Here is a 16,727-nt window from a genome sequence, read left to right on the forward strand (position 1 = left end):
TGGCCATGGACACTGAGCCACAGCAGCCTGCTTGCATGTCACACCATGACCACCAGGGGGCAGCCAAGCCTGTTCCTGAAAGCCACCTGGGGCAGAGGGCCAGAGACAAGCCTACCCCAGATGGGGATGGCCCTGGACTCCAGGAGTGGTTTGCAGACCCTGTCCCAACCTCCAGCTGGAGCCACATGAAACCTCCTCCAAAGAGAACCCCAGCCCAGTGGAATTCATCCAGACCCCTTACCTGTACTTACTCACCTCAAATCGCACCTGTCTATAACTGCCTCCGTGGAGATGGGGCATAGGGACCCCAGGTGACAAGCATCTGGCCTGTTACCCTTCAAATCCAGTGGTAATCAAGCCATGGCTTTGTCCTTCGAAGCAGCTGGAGCATGTTTGGGATTTCCTAACAGCCCACCTTCTCCAGCTCTCAGGACCACGTGAAGACCCCTCACACTCCCTGGGCACCACGGTTAGGGCCTTCTCAATGCCACATGCATGGCTTTATCTAAGCCCACCATTTATGGGATTGAACCAAATCACTCTACAGGTCTCCAGCGCCCTCCTGTAACTCTTTGGTTCTCTCCCAGCTCCCACCCAGGATGCTTCCCTGCCTCCACTTCCCAAAACTCAGCTCCCTGTTATTTTTGGCTGAAGGGCATCCAGGAGCCATAGCTTCAAACACGTCTGCTTTCTCAATTATTATATCTCACTGTTCCGAAGACTTTCTCTAGAGCTTTCCTATCTGAAGTTCAGGGAGATCTACCTTTTATTCTCCTCCTAGGTTGTGGGGCTTGAACTCAAGGCCTGCACACTGTCGCTCGGCTTTTTTGTTGTTGTTCAAGCCTAGCACTTTATCACTGAGCCACGGCTCCCCTTCTGGTTTTCTGGGTTAATTGGAGATGAGTCTTATGGACTTTTCCTGCTCAGGCTGGTATCAAACCACAATCCTCGGATCTCAGCTTCCTGAGTAGCTAGTATAACTGGCATGAGCCACCAGAACCTGGCAAAAACGATCACTTCTAGCCTCCTCCCTGAAATCCTTCATGTCTGACCAGAACACTGCAACAGCCATTGAAGCCAGAGCTGGGCATGTGTATTGTGTTTGGCAGTCTCCCCCACTGGAATGGATTCTTCAAAAAGGTACAGGCGTTTTAGCTACAGAAAAGCCCCAGGGTATTGTGCCAAGTAGGGCTCTAAGTGGTATTTGATGGGTGCCTCCTGCTCCTGGGGGCAGTCCCAGCCAACAGATACCCCATCAGTGCACAGGTGAATGAACCATAGGCCTGCAGAGACGAGGAAGGAGGCAGGACTGGTCTCCAGGAAGCTGGGCAGTTCCTGCTTTCCCCATCTCCCCATCTCCCCTTCCCCACTCCCAAGCACACAGCCCAGGTCAGTTGTGCACCAAGTCAACACAGTTTATTACCGAACTTCACTTTCACCTTCACACAGACTATTTCAAAGAGCTGGAACAAGTGTGGGAGGGGGGGGAAGAAGAGGGACAGGTGCCCCTCAGGAGCCAGGACCCCTGGCTTCCCTGGGCCAGGGCAGGGAGGGAGCATTAGGCCGTCAATCTCCGGGCACCAGCTCTCCACGTGCACGCGCACAGCAAGCCAGCAGCTCCTCATACATAAATACAGACACACTTAACAAAAATAGTATATCATCTTCACAAGGAATAAAAACTAGTCTCGAATATGTACAGCAGAGAGCCTGGGGCAGCCAGAGCTGGGCTGGGAACCCCCAGGGATGAGACAGGCCAAGGGTGGAGCAGAGGAGAAGGGGCCTAAAAGGCTCTGGGGCCAGGTCACTCTGACCTTGGCAACCCAGCTGCCCAGGCTGGGTGGGGTAGGGCAAAGATCTGCCCAGCAGAGTAGGGCAGAACCCTCTGGTCAGTCCTCCCGCCACCCTGGGTAGTAGGCTCTCCTTCCTGCCCTTCCTGCCTGAGGTAGGGAAGACCCCAGGCCTCCCACAGCTGCTCCCTATAGCTCCTCTTCACTTCTGGCCTGAGGACCCTGAGCTCTGGGTCCGATGGGCAGCAACCCAGGACAAAGATGCCACAGGCTGGTCTTGCAGGAAGTGAGGCAGCTGGAGCCATAAACAGCTCTGGGACACCTGTCTTGGGCCCAGTTGGTCCCTCAGTCATGGTGATGGGAGCCAGGGAGGGGTGGGGAAGGGACTTGGTGGTGCGAAGACTGCAAGTTCCACCCCAGCTTTAGCATGGGGGCTTTCTGCAGCTATGATCATGATCCCTTCCCTCCCTGGAGGGGCTGGCCTCAAGGCTGAGAGACCTCTTGGGAACATTCAGACTAGGAGTCGGGGACATTGGCCAGGCCAGAGGCAGGGAGGAAGTCCTGGTCCTTGCTTTTCTATCCCAAGCAGCCTGAATGCTAATTGGTTAACAGTGGCCTCAAAAGGCTCCTGGGGGTATCGATGGGAGGAAGTAGGGTCCAGGTCCACAGAGGAATGGGAAATGGTCAATTCCGAGGCCACAAACATCAAAACAAAGGCAACCTAGTCTCTCTTTCTGGGGGGAAAGGTCCAGAAAACCTTGCAGCTCCCTGCCAAGAAAGATTCTCAGGAAGCTAAGGGGAAATACGGGTTCTATCAAAGAGGCAAGGTCCTCCTGACTCCTACCCCCTCAACCCCGCTCTTGCCAGCCTCCATGGGGCAGATGTGGGGAAAACTGTGGTTTTTGAGGCCAAGAGGATTGAAGTATGGGAAAAGGTTGTTCTCTCACAAGCGCGGTAGATTCTAGAAAACTAACTGCAGGGGACCAGGTCTAGACCCAACCCTGTGATGGGTCAGGGCATGTGGGCTGCATGTAGTGGTTCTCCTGGTGGCAATCGTGGTGAGAGGGAGGGAGATGGCAGGGGCAGGGAGGTGAGTGAGCGCCAGTGCCTGGTCATTTCCGACTGAAGAGTGAGCCCAGCAGAACCACACCGGCCACAGTCATGCCGGTCAGGAACCAGCGGTTGAAGCGCTCCTGGCCCTTCCGACTCTCAGCTGCTGCATTGTTCCCGTAGAGTTCCACAAAAGTGTCCTGAAGGGAGAGAGAAGGGGGTACTAGGTGAGTCCTTCCACTTCAGAGGCTTGTGGGAGCAAGGGGACACCTGGTGACAGGGCTCTTCCAGGCAGAGGCCCCTTTTCCTTCTAGAGGAGGTCTGATGGATGACCAGGTGCTGGTGTGCAAGGAGGGCAGGGATAACAAGGATGAGGCCAGACTGCTCCCAGAAGCAGGTGAGCAGCAGCCCCGCCCATGCTTAATCAGGAGGGAGGCACATGACTTGGAAGGAGGGGCTGTGGGCTCCATCATCCAGCTGGGCTGTGGAGCTTTGGGCCAGCCTGGAGCACTTTTCTGTGAGTAAAATAAGGGCCCCATTCAGCCTCTAATCCTCCCGCTAAAGCTGCATGGCTTTTGTCCCCAAGTACAGTTGTCCCTAAGTACAGAACAGGAATGAGACTCTGGGATGCCCTACGAGGGTATCAACCCTGAACAGAATCCAGATCTAGTGTCTAGAAGTGCGTGCGTGTGTTAAATAGCCACTAGTTGTCTACACTCCTGCCTCTGCTGGGCTGCACGTCTCCACTGGGCCCCCTTAGGCTTAGGGGCAGCTCCCACAGTCAGGACATGCTCTCCTCCAGTTGCCTCGGGCCTCACCACCATGTGCTCTCATGGGAAACCTGCCAGGTCCACCTCTAGCATCATGACCCCTCAGGCCACGTCCTAATCCAAAGATTTTTATTTTTTTTGCTAATCCTGGGGCTTGAACTCAGGGCCTGGGCACTGTCCTTGGGCTTTCTCAAGGCTAGAACTCTACCACTTGAGCCACAGAACCATTTCCTGCTTTTTCTGTGTTTGTGGTACTGGGGAACTGAACACAGAGCTTCATGCATGCTAGGTACTCTATCACTAGGCCATGTTCCTGGCCCCTAACTTAAAGATCTCTAAACCAGATGGAATCACAGCTACCTGTGCAGAGTCCTCCAGCAATCCTTATACCGAGAAAGAGTCATATCTGTACCCCTGGTTCCTAGCAAAGTTCTATGTGCTGAGCTAAGACTGAACTGAAAGTTTCAACATATATTTAGACCTGAGGAGGCAGAAGTCAGCAGTGAACCAGGTTCCTAGAGGAAGAGCCCTCTTTCTTCTCCCTGCAAGGCTCCCAAGCATTCCCCAGGGGACCACACTCGGTCCAGTCCCTCCAGGATCTCCACTCTTCTAAGGCTCTCTAAGATCTGGAATAAAGGCCTGGTTCCTCACTCACCATGGCAGCAGTCTGTCCTCCCAGTCACCACCAGTTCATCACCCCAGCCTCTGCTGAGCTTCCAGATTCAATGTCAGAAACCATACTACCCTCTCGTTTTAATTTTCTCAGCACTTGTCCTGTTCTTGTTTTTATCTGAGACGGGCTCATTGAATTTTCTACTCTTGCTTCAGCATCCTGAGTGCTGAAATTACAGGGTTGTTCTACCCTGCTCTTCCTTTTTGTGTTCTTCATTTTTCACAACCTGGTGGTATGCTGTGTTTTGTTGTGACTGGTCTCCTGTAGCAGATGGATCTGGATGAAGATAAAGAGACTGTCTTGTTCCTGTGTATCAGAACCCTGAACTGGGTCTGGCACAGCTCTATAGCCATGTGCTGCAGAATGTTTCAGTCAACAACATACATTAAAATGGAGTTAGTGGCCGGGAGTTTGGCCTAGTGGTAGAGTGCTTGCCTAGCATGCACGAAGGCCTGGGTTTGATTCCTCGGTACCACATACATAGAAAAAAGCTGGAAGTGGTGCTATGGCTCAAATGGTAGAGCTCTAGCCTTGAGAAAAGTCCAAGGACAGTGCTCAGGCCCTGAGGTCAAGCCCCTTGACTGGCCAAAAAAAAAAAAAAAATGCAGTTAGCTAGGTGCTGATGGCTCATGCCTGTAATCCTAGCTACTTAGAAGGCTGAGATCTGAGGATTCTTGTTCAAAGCCAGCCCAGGCAAGAAAGTCTGTGAGATTTATCTCCAAATAACAGAAAACCAGAAGTGGCGCTGTGGCTCAAAGTGGTAGAGCACTAGCCTTGAGCAGAAGAGCTGGGGGACAGCGCTCAGGCCCAGACTGAGAAAAAACATTTTTATAGCTGTGTGTCCATGCCTCACACCTAGCAACTTAGGAGGCTGAGATCTGAGGATCATGGTTCAAAGCCAGCTCAAGCAGAAAAGGAAAACCCATGGGACTATTATTTCCATTTAATCACCACAAAGCTAGAATTAGAGATGTAACTCAAGTGATAGAGGGCTAGTCTTGAGCAAAAAAGCTCAGGGACAGTGCCCTGAGTTCAAGCCCCAGAACTGGCCCAAGAAAAAAAAATTTACTATATACAGTTATGGTAGTGTGGGACTACAGTGGCTTCAGAAGCTAAGTTTGCTCCACTCTGGATTTTGTCATTTTCTATCATACCATTTAAGTTTGTTAAGTACACTCTGATGTTTGTGCAACAATGAAACAACACAAGAACACATTTCTCAGTTCATACCTTGGTTAAACAAACTTAATAGAACAAATGTCCTGATGTCCACTTAGTGCCAGGCACTGTAATTGCATGAATGCATTTCCGTCAGAGTACTCGGTAGATGCGCCCCATTTCATGGATGAGATGCCTGAGGCAGCTAAGAGACCACAGCATGCTGTGGGTGTGGAGCCGGAGCTGTCCCTCTGGGAAAAGCATGCTTAGTTGGAGCTGGGGGATGGAACCCAATGTTCCAGCAAGGGCTGCTCCAGCAGGACACTTCCTTTCTGTTGGGGCTGGGAGTGGCCTGTCCGGTCAGCAGTATGGAAAGGGTTATGTGGAAGGAAAAGGAATGTGGCCGCAGGGTTGATGTGGGGCCCGGACAGTGGCAGGCAGTGTCTCCAGGTCTCCCCCACCCATCCTGGCTGGGCTCTATGGGTATTGGCAGAATGAAAACCAAAAAGAAAAACAAACCTCTCTTAGGAGAGGTCTTATTTTTCTATGCCCAGGTTAAAAAGGCCCAGAAGACTTGAGAGTGATGGAGAGACTTCTAGACTGCCTGGAGCAGAGATGTAAGGCTATGGCCAGAAGGCATGAGTTAGCCAATGTCCCATAAGGAATCAGGGACACGGGGGTCACAGATCTGGAGAAGCCTGGCTCCTTCCATGGGAATCTTCCTCAGGCAGAGTGCTGGCAGCCACAGGAAACTGGGCTCTGGGACCGGGCTGAGTAAACAGGCCCTGTCCCTGCAAAGGCACAAAGTGTTCACTGTCCAGAACGTCATTCTGGGGTGGAGAGGGCGTTTGTGTTCCACTGCCACAGAGAACAAGGCACTGATGGGCTCTGACATGTGGGCTGTTTCTTGCTAGGGCAATCTCCAGTTCAGAGGCTCCTTTTTCTTGAGGGGAAGGTGGGAGTGGAGATCAAGGGTTTGGAATCTGGAGATCGCGTCTGAAGAGAGCAAGCAGAGTGGGGTATGCTGCTTCAGGGCGGGGGCTGGAGAGGTGGTGGCGTGGGTATATTTAGCCCGCAGTTCACACAACACACTTGGAAACAGCTATTTTCTCAGTAGGCGGCTGCTCTGGGTAAATAAACAGGATTACAGAGTGGCCATAGTCTGAAAAAGCAATGATAAGCCCCCACTCACTGCTCCCTAGGTGCCACCCACCGACTTTAGTTAAGCCTAGCATAGTGGGCACAGAGCAAGGTGTAAGGGTAGGTACTAGGAAAAGTCTCTAAAGATATACGTAGGATTTCTGCTAGTATTCAGCCTGAGTGAAGTTTTTCTTTGGAGCTGACGGCTGCACAGGGAATCATGTGGGAGTTTTTAGGGTCCCCCTGTTTCCCCTAGGACAGGCAATGGCTAAATGCTCTCCATAAATCACTGATGTTTAGCCAGGCAGACCCCACATTTCAGTAAGGTCTAGCACCTGCCTATTCTATCGTTGTTCACAGTAGAGTTATGAGAAAGACTTCGGGTCTCTTGGCTGGGACCACTTTCAAAGTCCTCCAACACTTCAGAGCCTCTGGCAGTAAGAGCCACACACATGGACAGCTGAAGTCCCTGTCTGTGTGCTGGTCTCACTATCAGTCTTAGGGCTTGGTGTAGCTGAAATAACCTGACTTCACACAGATCTTTAAGACCTCCTTCCAGAGGCCCAACTGGATGATGTAGGTCCATTCTATAGACAAGAGGACAAGACTGGCATGATGTCTACAGGGATATGGGCCCAAGAGCTGGGAACCACCCATGTTACCAGAGGCTGAACTAGTCCCTGCCTGAATCTAATCTTTGAATTCTTATCCTTTTTCAACTCTCACATTCATGCTTCATCTTCATCATGTGGCTTTGAGCAACTCTATTCCACAGTTTCTTCACTGTTAAACAATATCAAAATAACTTGCTACGATAGCTGATCCTTTTTGAATATTTGAATGTTTTACTTGTGCTAAGCACTAAACCACTTTCTCCTACCTAGGCCATATTTACCAATCATAATCATATTCAAGCTTTGTTGTCCTGTTCCTCCCACTGGACTGTGACTTTGTCACCTGTATTATCTAGAACCTGGTGCTACACCTGGAACACAGCAGGTGCCATTCTAAATGAATATCATGAAATGAATTTTTTTTTTTTTTGCCAGTCCTGGGCTTGAGCTCAGGGCCTGAGCTCTGTCCTTGGACTCTCTCAAGGCTAGAGCTCTACCACTTGAGCCTCAGCACCACTTCCGGCTTTTTTCTATGTATGTGGTACCGTGGAATCAAACCGGGGTCTTTGTGCATGCTTGGCAAGCACTTTAACCACTAAGCCAAACTCCAGGCCCAGAAATGAATATTTTCATAGTGCTTCTCAATAGCCTTTTTTCAAATGTGGAAATGGAGGCTCCAGTTTACACTTGTCCTGTCTAGGCTGGGATCTGCCAGAGTTCTGGCCTGTGACTCATTCTGACATGCCATCTTGCTACCTCAGTCCCTGCTATCACTTCCCACAGAAAATGCAAGCCCCAGTGGCAAGCAGCTGACACCTGCCCTGAGAGGTAGTACCCTTCTCTACTTCTGCAGACCAGCTCATCAAACATCTCCATGTGTTACCAGCAGCTACCATCATTATTCATCAGCTAATGGCTCTGAGGTACACAAATAAATGATGTGTAACCCATTCAAGGTCATACAGCAAGCTCATGGCCTGGCTGAGGTGCCCACACCAACAATATGGCTCAGTGCCTTTGTTCCTAACAATTCAGTGTTCTGCTCAGTTTTGAAAGGACAGAATTTTTTCTGGCCATCCATCCTCATGGACGAGGTACAGGCAATTCTGTGAATAGAGGAGGTTCCCATTCTGAGCTGAGGTAAATAGACTGGGGATGCTATGAAACCAGGCAAGTGGAAAGGTAATTTTAAGTTCTAGTAATGGTTAGCAGCAAACTCCAGATTCCAGACCAGAGTCAAGGCCCCTGAGGGTGAAGTGGCCAGAGGCTACCAGGCAAATGAATGAGCTCTCACCTAGCAGTTTAGACTACCACTGGGGAAAGGACTCAATGAAAACCAGTAGAGAAAGGGAAACCCTTCTCTGGGAACAAGCTCCTGTGCCAGACAGTGCTTCCTTTCTCTTGAGCTACTCGAGCTCACCAGGCCTGGGCCTACCACTTCCTTCCTGTTCGTTATTTTGGGAAAGAGGTAGGTGGAGAAGAGGAAGGGGATGCTGGCAGCCAGGGAAAGTGCTAGTGACATCAGGTCAGTACCTTGCCCTGTTCTTGTCATGGCCCTGTACAGTCAGGCTGAGTCACTTGCAGAGTCACTTTCTCCTCCTGGCCTCAGTTTCCCTGAGGGAAAAGCTGACAAATGCCAGCTCAGTAGACAAACAAGGCCTTGTCAGGAGGCACTGGGAGATGGCAGGGAGGGGGTGAAAGGGAGGGAGAGAGAGAAAGAAAGAGGGAGGGAGGGAAAGAAAGGGGAGAGGGAGGGAAGAGAAAGAAAGAGAGGGAGGGAGAGAGACCTTATCACTCTTGGCAGGAGCTGCAGGCGAAGACTCGGAAGAAGTGAGGTTTGTGGTTGGATTCCACTTCCCTTGGCTTTCCTGGGGGAGCTGTTGGCCTCTGTGATGTGAGAGGAACAGCCTTTCTCCTCCACCCTGGGGAGCATAAGCCTGGATATGGGGTACTGAGTGAGAAAGGCAGTTCAGTGGTGCTTTGGGTGGGGGTGCAAAGGGATAGGGAGCCAGACAGTGCCTGGGCACAGGCACCATAGCGAGTCTTTCAGCTCTGTAAACTCAGCTTCTCCTATCTTGACCTTGCAGGATGAGAAAAGGTTAAAAGTACTTGGTAAGGCTAAGTGACCTAAGGACCATTAGCTCTACACGGTGCCCCAAGGGGCCCAAGCCAGCTGAGTTTCGGGGAATCTTTGGGGCATGCTCACTGAGCACTTTGTGTTCATCTTCCTTCAAACTCTGTCAGCCGCCCTCTTCTCCCCACAGTTGGTTCTAAGAAGCGGGGCACAGATGTGCTCATTTCTCAGAACAGGAAGTGGTTGTGCTGGGAGAAGATAACACCTCCACTGGGGAATTGAGAGAGCTATCAGGCCTGCAGCAAGAGTGGGGGCACTCATCTCCCCAGCTGGGAACCAGGCTGCTGGGCTTGGGTCCTGGGGACTGAATTTAAGCAGGCACTTCCTGGGACAGAGGCTCAGTAGGGCCTCAGGAGCAGCCTGGTGTGGGAGCAGAGGCACTGTGACAGCTGGTATTCACTAGGCAAGTGCTTCATGTATAAACACACTAAGTCCTCAGGACAACCATTCTCCACATGTAATGAGGTAAGGTCCATATTGATCACCAGTGGTGAAGTCAGAATTCCTACAGCCTGGGTCTAGAACCCAACCGTTCCTAGTGGCTGTTACATTCAGGGATTCCTATCCTAAGACTATGATCTCCTCTCCTCATTTCAATATTCTTAGATCATTCCTGGTAACTCTATCTTGTCACAAGTGAATGGCCATAACCTTGCACTCTCCTGTCAGCGTTCCAGGTGAGAAGGACCAAGGTACAGTCTTGGAGCAGATTGAGACTGAAGCATGACCTTCCCACACAGCCTTCAGTAAGATCTACTGCAATGCTTATCTCAGCTAGAGTTCAGAAGAGTGGAGTGCCAAGGCCACACAGTGGCTGTTTCTCTGTGGGTCAGCTTCACCACACTGGAGTTCCCAGCCACCTTCAGGGCATCCCTGTCTATACATACGTGATGTGGAGCCCCCTGGCCAGTTCCTCATGGCAGGCCTTGGCTCTGGCCCTCTAGCCTCTGCTGCTTTCCTGCAAGTCTGTCTCAAGAGCTGTCCAAGAAGGTAACACTGAACTAGGTGCTGGTGACTCACATCTGTAATCCTAACAACTTAGGAGATCAAAGGCAGATCGAAGCCAGTGTGGGCAGGAAAGTCTGTGAGACTCTTATTTCCAATTAATTACCAAAAAGCTGGAAATGGAGCTGTGGCTCAAGTAGTATAGTGCTAACCTTAAGCAAAATAAGCTCAAGGATAGCACTAAGGCTCTGAGTTCAAGCCTCAGAATTGGCACAAAAAAGGTAGTATTTGCAGGTAGACACAGCCAGCCTAGTCCTGGTCCTACTATTTCTGCTTGTGTGAGATGGAGGTGCTTTCTAGATGTGAATAAGCTGAATTTCTCCCAGCAGGGTGGTGCCAGAGCAAGGAATAGGTAGGCAACCAGGAAGTCTGGCAATTGGAGTAAATTGTTTTACCTTCAACAACATCTGTAAAATGAGTTAAAAATGATGTATGTCCAAAAGAATACTGCGAAGACACAATAAAACTCTTGGAACTGTGGAATGTGTAGGAAACTGAACTGTCTTTTCTTACTTTGAGATCAAGTTTTAGCTAGAGTCTTGGTGTGCTCCGTGGCTCTGAAGGGTTTCCTGGCTTCACTTAGGCATGGACACAGAGTATCTAGCCTGAGGGACACATTAGGCATGGGACAGAAATATGTGTCTCACCAACTGCCTATAACTTGTCTGCTTCTTGCATTGAAAATTCTGTATGACCTGTGAGTGTTGCTATAATAGATATGCAAATAGCCCTTGGCATAAAAAGGTCCACACCCCTGACAGAGCCAGCTATGCTGCTCTACTCACATGCCATGTTCCCTTGGCCTCAGGACCTTTACCCATACTGGTCCTTCTACTCAGCTCTCTTCTATTTATCTCTTAGGGTTATATATGATATTCTTTAAGGAGACCAGCTGTTCATTTTGTCCTCCATTTGTCTATGTGCTCTGGCCCCTGGACCAGAGAACCTATTGGAGACAACAAAGGCCAGTTGGGTCTCCTCATTCGCATCCTTGTATGAGGAGGTCCTAAAATACTAGGCAATTGGGTAGGGTAGCTGGCATTTTCCACACACTAAGTCCTTTCAGTCTCAGGTAGGGGGACTTCAATAGTAACCCACAACCTGCTCCCTATTTTCCAGGGACTGGACACTGTCTTAGCTTTTTCACTTAAGGGTGGTGCTCTACCATTTGAGCTACAGCTACATTTCCAGCCTTTTGGTAGCTAATTGAAGAGAAGAGTCTTGCAGGCTCTTTCCTATCTGGGCTGGCAGACAGTGCATGTATGTTTTGTTATCCAATTTCATCACTAGTTTGCCTGGTTAAATCTGTTCCTGCCAAGGACTTTCCCCAACTATGAAATGAAGATCAGCTCACAGCTCCTACCAGGTCTGCAGTGTATAGAGGAGAAAGAAGAAAGTAACAGGAGAACAAATGGGTGACTACTTCAATATCCAAAAAAATCCAGTCATCAGTATAAGAAGTCAGTAGAACTTGTTGCTACAAAAGCACTAGATTGCACCTGTAATCCTAGCTACTTAGGAGGCTGGGATCTGAGAACTGTGGTTCAAAGCCAGCCCAGGCACTAAAGAACCTGAGACTCTTTTTTTTTTCCCAGTCCTGGGCTTGAGCTCAGGGCCTTAGCACTGTCCTTGGACTTTCTCAAGGTTAGAGCTCTACCACTTGAGCCTCAGCACCATTTCTGGCCTTTTTTTTTCTATGTATGTGGTACCAAGGAATCGAACCTAGGTCTTCATGCATGCTAGGCAAGCACTCTACCACTAGGCCAAACTCTCAGCCCCAGAACCTGAGACTCTTATCTCCAATTAATCACTAGAAAATGGGAGTGGAGGTATGGCTCCAGGGGTAGGGTGGTAGCCTTGAGCTGAAGAGCTCAGGGATAGCACCCAGGCTGAGTTCAAGCCCCATGATAGACCAAAAAAAAAAAAAAAAAAAAGGGCACCTGATCCCTCTCCACCTTGAAGCCTCCTTGCACCTGGCCCTCAAGACTGCAGAAATGCAAGGAAAGGGAGAAGAGGATAGTAGACCGAGCACAAGCTCTTCTGAGTGGCCTCTTCAGAGGTCAGCCCAGTGGCCTCAACCTCTTCAACCCAGCATGCCTCCAACTAGTCTGGACAAGTCCTGAGTATTTTCAGCCAACCTTTATCTGATCGGAAATGTTTGGAATTCCATAGCAGAGGCCAAGCTCTGGAGGATTTGGAGATGGGTGCAAATCTGTGCAACACCATTCTTCCTGCTCTCCTCCCCCTACTAGATAAAATGTTCCCTCTCATATCCAAGTAACCCAAAACTCAAAGGTCAAAGCTTCCATTGGGTTGCATTTCCTATATTCCAGTTTCTTTAGTCTTCTTTCCTTTTCCTCTCCATCCACCAAGTATACTACCTGTTCAAGGTGTAGAACTGAAAGATAATAGAAAAGGTACAGGAAGGGCAGGAGCTTGTCTGAAGCTGCCCATGGGCCCAGAGATGTGTTGTTCCCAGGCAATGAATGCCAGGAACTGACAAACTGTAGCACAGCCCAACATACGTGACATGGCCTGTGGCCTATTTGCAGGCCTCAGTGTTATTGGTCTGTGGCTCATGACATGCCTGGATCAACTCCTTCCTGGATCAGATGGGACACAGACCCAGAGGAGAAAAGTGGATGCCTCCAAAGGCCTCTCACAGGGTCAGGCTCCTGACTCCTAGAGTTAAGAGTGGCTATCAAACTATGTTCTATGAAGGCCAGGCTGCATGACTTGCACGGCAAGACTCTTTGCCTGCTAAGCACACAATGAGAACAGCCATATCTATTTCATGGTGTGGGGGCCAAGGATTAAATGGTACATGGTAAATAATAAACACTGGCTGCCATTTTGCAAGCAAGGTACTGTCTTCATTTTAACAGTGAAGAAACAAAAACAGAAGCCATGTGACTGAAGTAGGTATGCGACTCTAGGACATATAAGTTTGCTTGTGCAAAGGAGCAGATAAAGAGGAACTTTTTAACCAAGAGCCAGTTCATTACAAAGGATTTGTTGCTGGCAGGCCTTGGAAGATGGTAAAGACCTCGAAGACAGAGCTAGGACATACCCTTCTACTGCTCTGGGTACCACAAGTGTGGAAAAGAAAGCTGGAGCTGATAGCTGCTCTGCTTAGTCCCCTCATACACAAGGTGACATTGCCAGCTCTACCAGGCCGACATTTGCAGAGTTTCTCCCTCTACCTGGTCAGTATTTTATTTTTATTTTTTTTTGCCAGTCCTGGGCTTGAACTCAGGGCCTGAGCACTGTCCTTGGACTTTCTCAAGGCTAGAACTCTACCACTTGAGCCTCAGCACCACTTCTGGCTTTTTCTATATGTGTGGTACCAAGGAATCGAACCTGGGTCTTCGTGCATGCTAGGCAAGCACTTTAACCACTAGGCCAAACTCTCAGCCCTGGTCGGTATTTTAGAAACAGATGCCTAGTAGCACTATTTACTGAGTTTGCCAAGATAGGATTTGTTAAGAGCCAAGTTGACTTGTGTAGCTACAAGAAAGTCCAGACATGCTGCCTGCTCAGCTCTGGACCCTCATTCATTCATTCATTCATTCATTCTACATGAAGTGCCCACTAAGTGACAGGCACTGTGGCTGTGCCAAAGATAAAGCAGTAGGCCAGGAGTTTGGCCTAGTGGTTAAAGTGCTTGCCTAGCATGCACGAAGACCCAGGTTCGATTCCTTGGTACCACATACATAGGAAAAAAAAAAAAAAGCTGGAAGTGGTGCTGAGGCTCAAGTGGTAGAGCTCTAGCCTTGAGAAAGTCCAAGGACAGTGCTCAGGCCCTGAGCTCAAGCCCAGGACTGGCACAAAAAAAAAAAAAAGATAAAGCAGTAATAAATCAGGGAAGGAGACAGGCAATAAATGTTAGAAGTGTTAAAGAATAAATACGACAAAGGGGTGGAGAGAAACATGGAAGAAGGTAGGATTAGATTGTGTGGTCAAGGAAAACTTCCTGAGGTAATGCTGATCAGAGACCAGAGTGAAGTATGGGAACAGGCACTGAGAGGATCTGAATGGAGGCAGTAGGCATAAGAGCTCAGGTGCTGAGCTCGACAGTAACATGCTCTGAAAGACAAATTTACTTCTCAAAGCAGAGCGGAAACAATTGCTGATGGACTGGATGTAGATAAGATGGTGGTGTGGGAGCTGCTGCCATACTGGTGGTCCTCCTCATCTACGGAAAGGAAGAGAAAGGAAGTCCTTCCAAACTAACAAGTGAGTCTTGGTACAACAGATTCCTCTCGTCATTCCTTTGGTATCATTCCTTTGGTGTTTATTACACTCTAGACGGTGAGACTGAGTGCTAGACAGACATATCTGATCCACTGTAGTTGCCATTTCAGGTATCACTGTTTTGGCCTTATTCATATACTTCCTAATATTATTATTTACTTAATTTCTATTATTTGATTCAGTTGTTTTAGATGTATATATTGAAAATCTTATTTCAACCTTAGATAAAGGAAAAAAAAAAAGCTCCTTCCTTACATCTTCCTCTTTTTTAGTTAATGGTGGCTGACACCCAGAGCTTAAGAGTTACCCTTGAGTCCTTTGTCAGAACATCTAGTGGATCTGTGTCCAGCTGTATCCAGAAGCTTAGCACTGCTTATTCCTCCCCTACTGCTCTGGGGTCCAAGCCAGCACCACTCCTTGCCAGTCTTGTAGCAGTCTCCATGGGCTCCAGCTCTTACCCACCTCACGATCCCTTCACCACCAGTAGTCATTAGTGCATTAGTGTCAGCAAAGTTTGCTCTTTTCTGCTCAAAACCTCCTTTATCTGCCCATCTCACTCAAAGGAAGAATCAAAACATCTTAGCACAGTTCACACTAACCAATTTTTTTTTTTTTTTTTGCCAGTTCTGGGGCTTGAACTCAGAGTCTGGGCACTGTCCTAGGGCTTTCTCAAGCTAGCGCTCTACCACTAGAGCCACAGCACCACTTCTGTCTTTTTCTGTATGTGCTAATGAGGACTCAAACCCAGGGCTTCAGGAATGCTAGGCAAGCACTCTTAACCAGAACGGCATACTCTTAGCCTCTCATTTGGAATATTCTTTCCAACTGTTTTAGTTGACTTCTCCATGCTACTCCCTACATAAAGCAATGTCATGCCTTTAGCTCAGAGGCCTTTCCTAATCACCCTTCAAGACAAAGACTGCCTAGTCCCCCACTCATCACTGTCTCCCGGATCACATAAACCCCAGGAAAACAGGTGTCTCCAGTAGCTGGAATGATGCTTAAGATACAGTAGCTACTTGGGGTATCTGGTAAATGGATAAACAAAAAGGCAATGTATTACTACAATAAATGGTAAGTATCATTTGCCATAGTTAGAAATCATATTAAATAAAAACTGCCATTTGTAAATTGACACCTCTAAGTTGTAAATCTATACGTCTAAGTTATCTTGAACAGAACAGCTGATCTTTCTTGGTTCAACACCTTATGGAAGAGAGCGGTGAGGCAACAGCTGGCTAGAGCTGAGGCAGCACTGGACTTTGTCTGGTTCACTAGCCTGAGCTTCTTCCTGCCCTGGGCCTTGCATATCTCCCCAGATACCTCTTATGTAAAGGTGTTGGGAAGAGATCAATATGTGATCTTCAGGTTGCCCAACTTACAGTGACATACAATGGACAACACTGGAACCCCAGACTTGCTCCCCAGAATGCAGATAAAAGACTGAGTGTCAGGAAAAGTGTGACGTAGGCGATGTTTCATGGTGCCTGACTCAGGGCCAGGAAAAGCCCTCCTGTGCCAGGCACAGAGCTGTCAGTTCTGCTGAGGAGAACAAAGGCAAAAGGAGTGTGCCAGGCTAGAGGGCCTCATGAGGCTGCATTGTGGGGAACGGGCACGCACAAACCTGTAGGTGAGGTCCATGGAGACCAGACAGCTGAGAGTAGAAATGAAAACAGGCTAGATCCCCAAGGGTGGCAGCTTCTATCCTGTAAACACCAACCAGACAAGCAAGGGGGGGTCAGGTGCAGGTTTGGGGATCCAACTAAGCCCAGGGGGAAGATGGGACCTCCTACTCTCTTCTGTTAGCGACAATAACTCTAGGCTGAGCACAAGCACCACTGATCCAGCAGCCAATCATACTAGGGTAGAGCCACCCTACCAGTCTCCACATTCCAGATTGCCTCTTCTAACACCCTCTGCAGTTCCAACCAGCTCTGCCCTGTACTGTCCCTTGAAAATGTAATCTCTGCTTAGAGAAGACTATTCCATCCCTGTCCCATTCTCACAGGGCTCAGTGAACATGGCTGCAGGTGCAGGGGTGAAGCCAGAGCTATAGTAACTGCCAGGCCAGCAGTGCCTGACCTACATCTCATGGTTGGCTGCATGAAAGAAAAATACCAGGGATTTCCGTTGGTGTTA

At 49.0% G+C, this 16,727-nt stretch overlaps 1 protein-coding gene across 4 annotated transcripts in view; it reads right to left on the bottom strand.

The window, feature by feature from the left end:
* Positions 1 to 1,394: 1,394 nt before the first annotated feature.
* Positions 1,395 to 16,727, bottom strand: part of Bcl2l1 (BCL2 like 1) — a 50,431-nt gene continuing 35,098 nt past the window's right edge. For 3 of the 4 annotated variants that reach the window (XM_090352140.1, XM_090352139.1, XM_090352141.1), the window contains exon 3: positions 1,395 to 3,040. In XM_090352140.1, coding sequence (XP_090208266.1) covers positions 2,903 to 3,040 — 138 coding nt within the window. In that variant the 3' untranslated portion in view covers positions 1,395 to 2,902. Of the gene's footprint in view, positions 3,041 to 16,212; positions 16,295 to 16,727 lie in introns of all 4 variants that reach the window. The other variant, XM_090352142.1, reaches the window with a different exon arrangement.

The sequence above is a fragment of the Megascapheus bottae genome, chromosome 18 (assembly GCF_031878675.1).
Source record: "Megascapheus bottae isolate mThoBot1 chromosome 18, mThoBot2.hap1, whole genome shotgun sequence".
Lineage (NCBI taxonomy): Eukaryota > Metazoa > Chordata > Mammalia > Rodentia > Geomyidae > Megascapheus > Megascapheus bottae.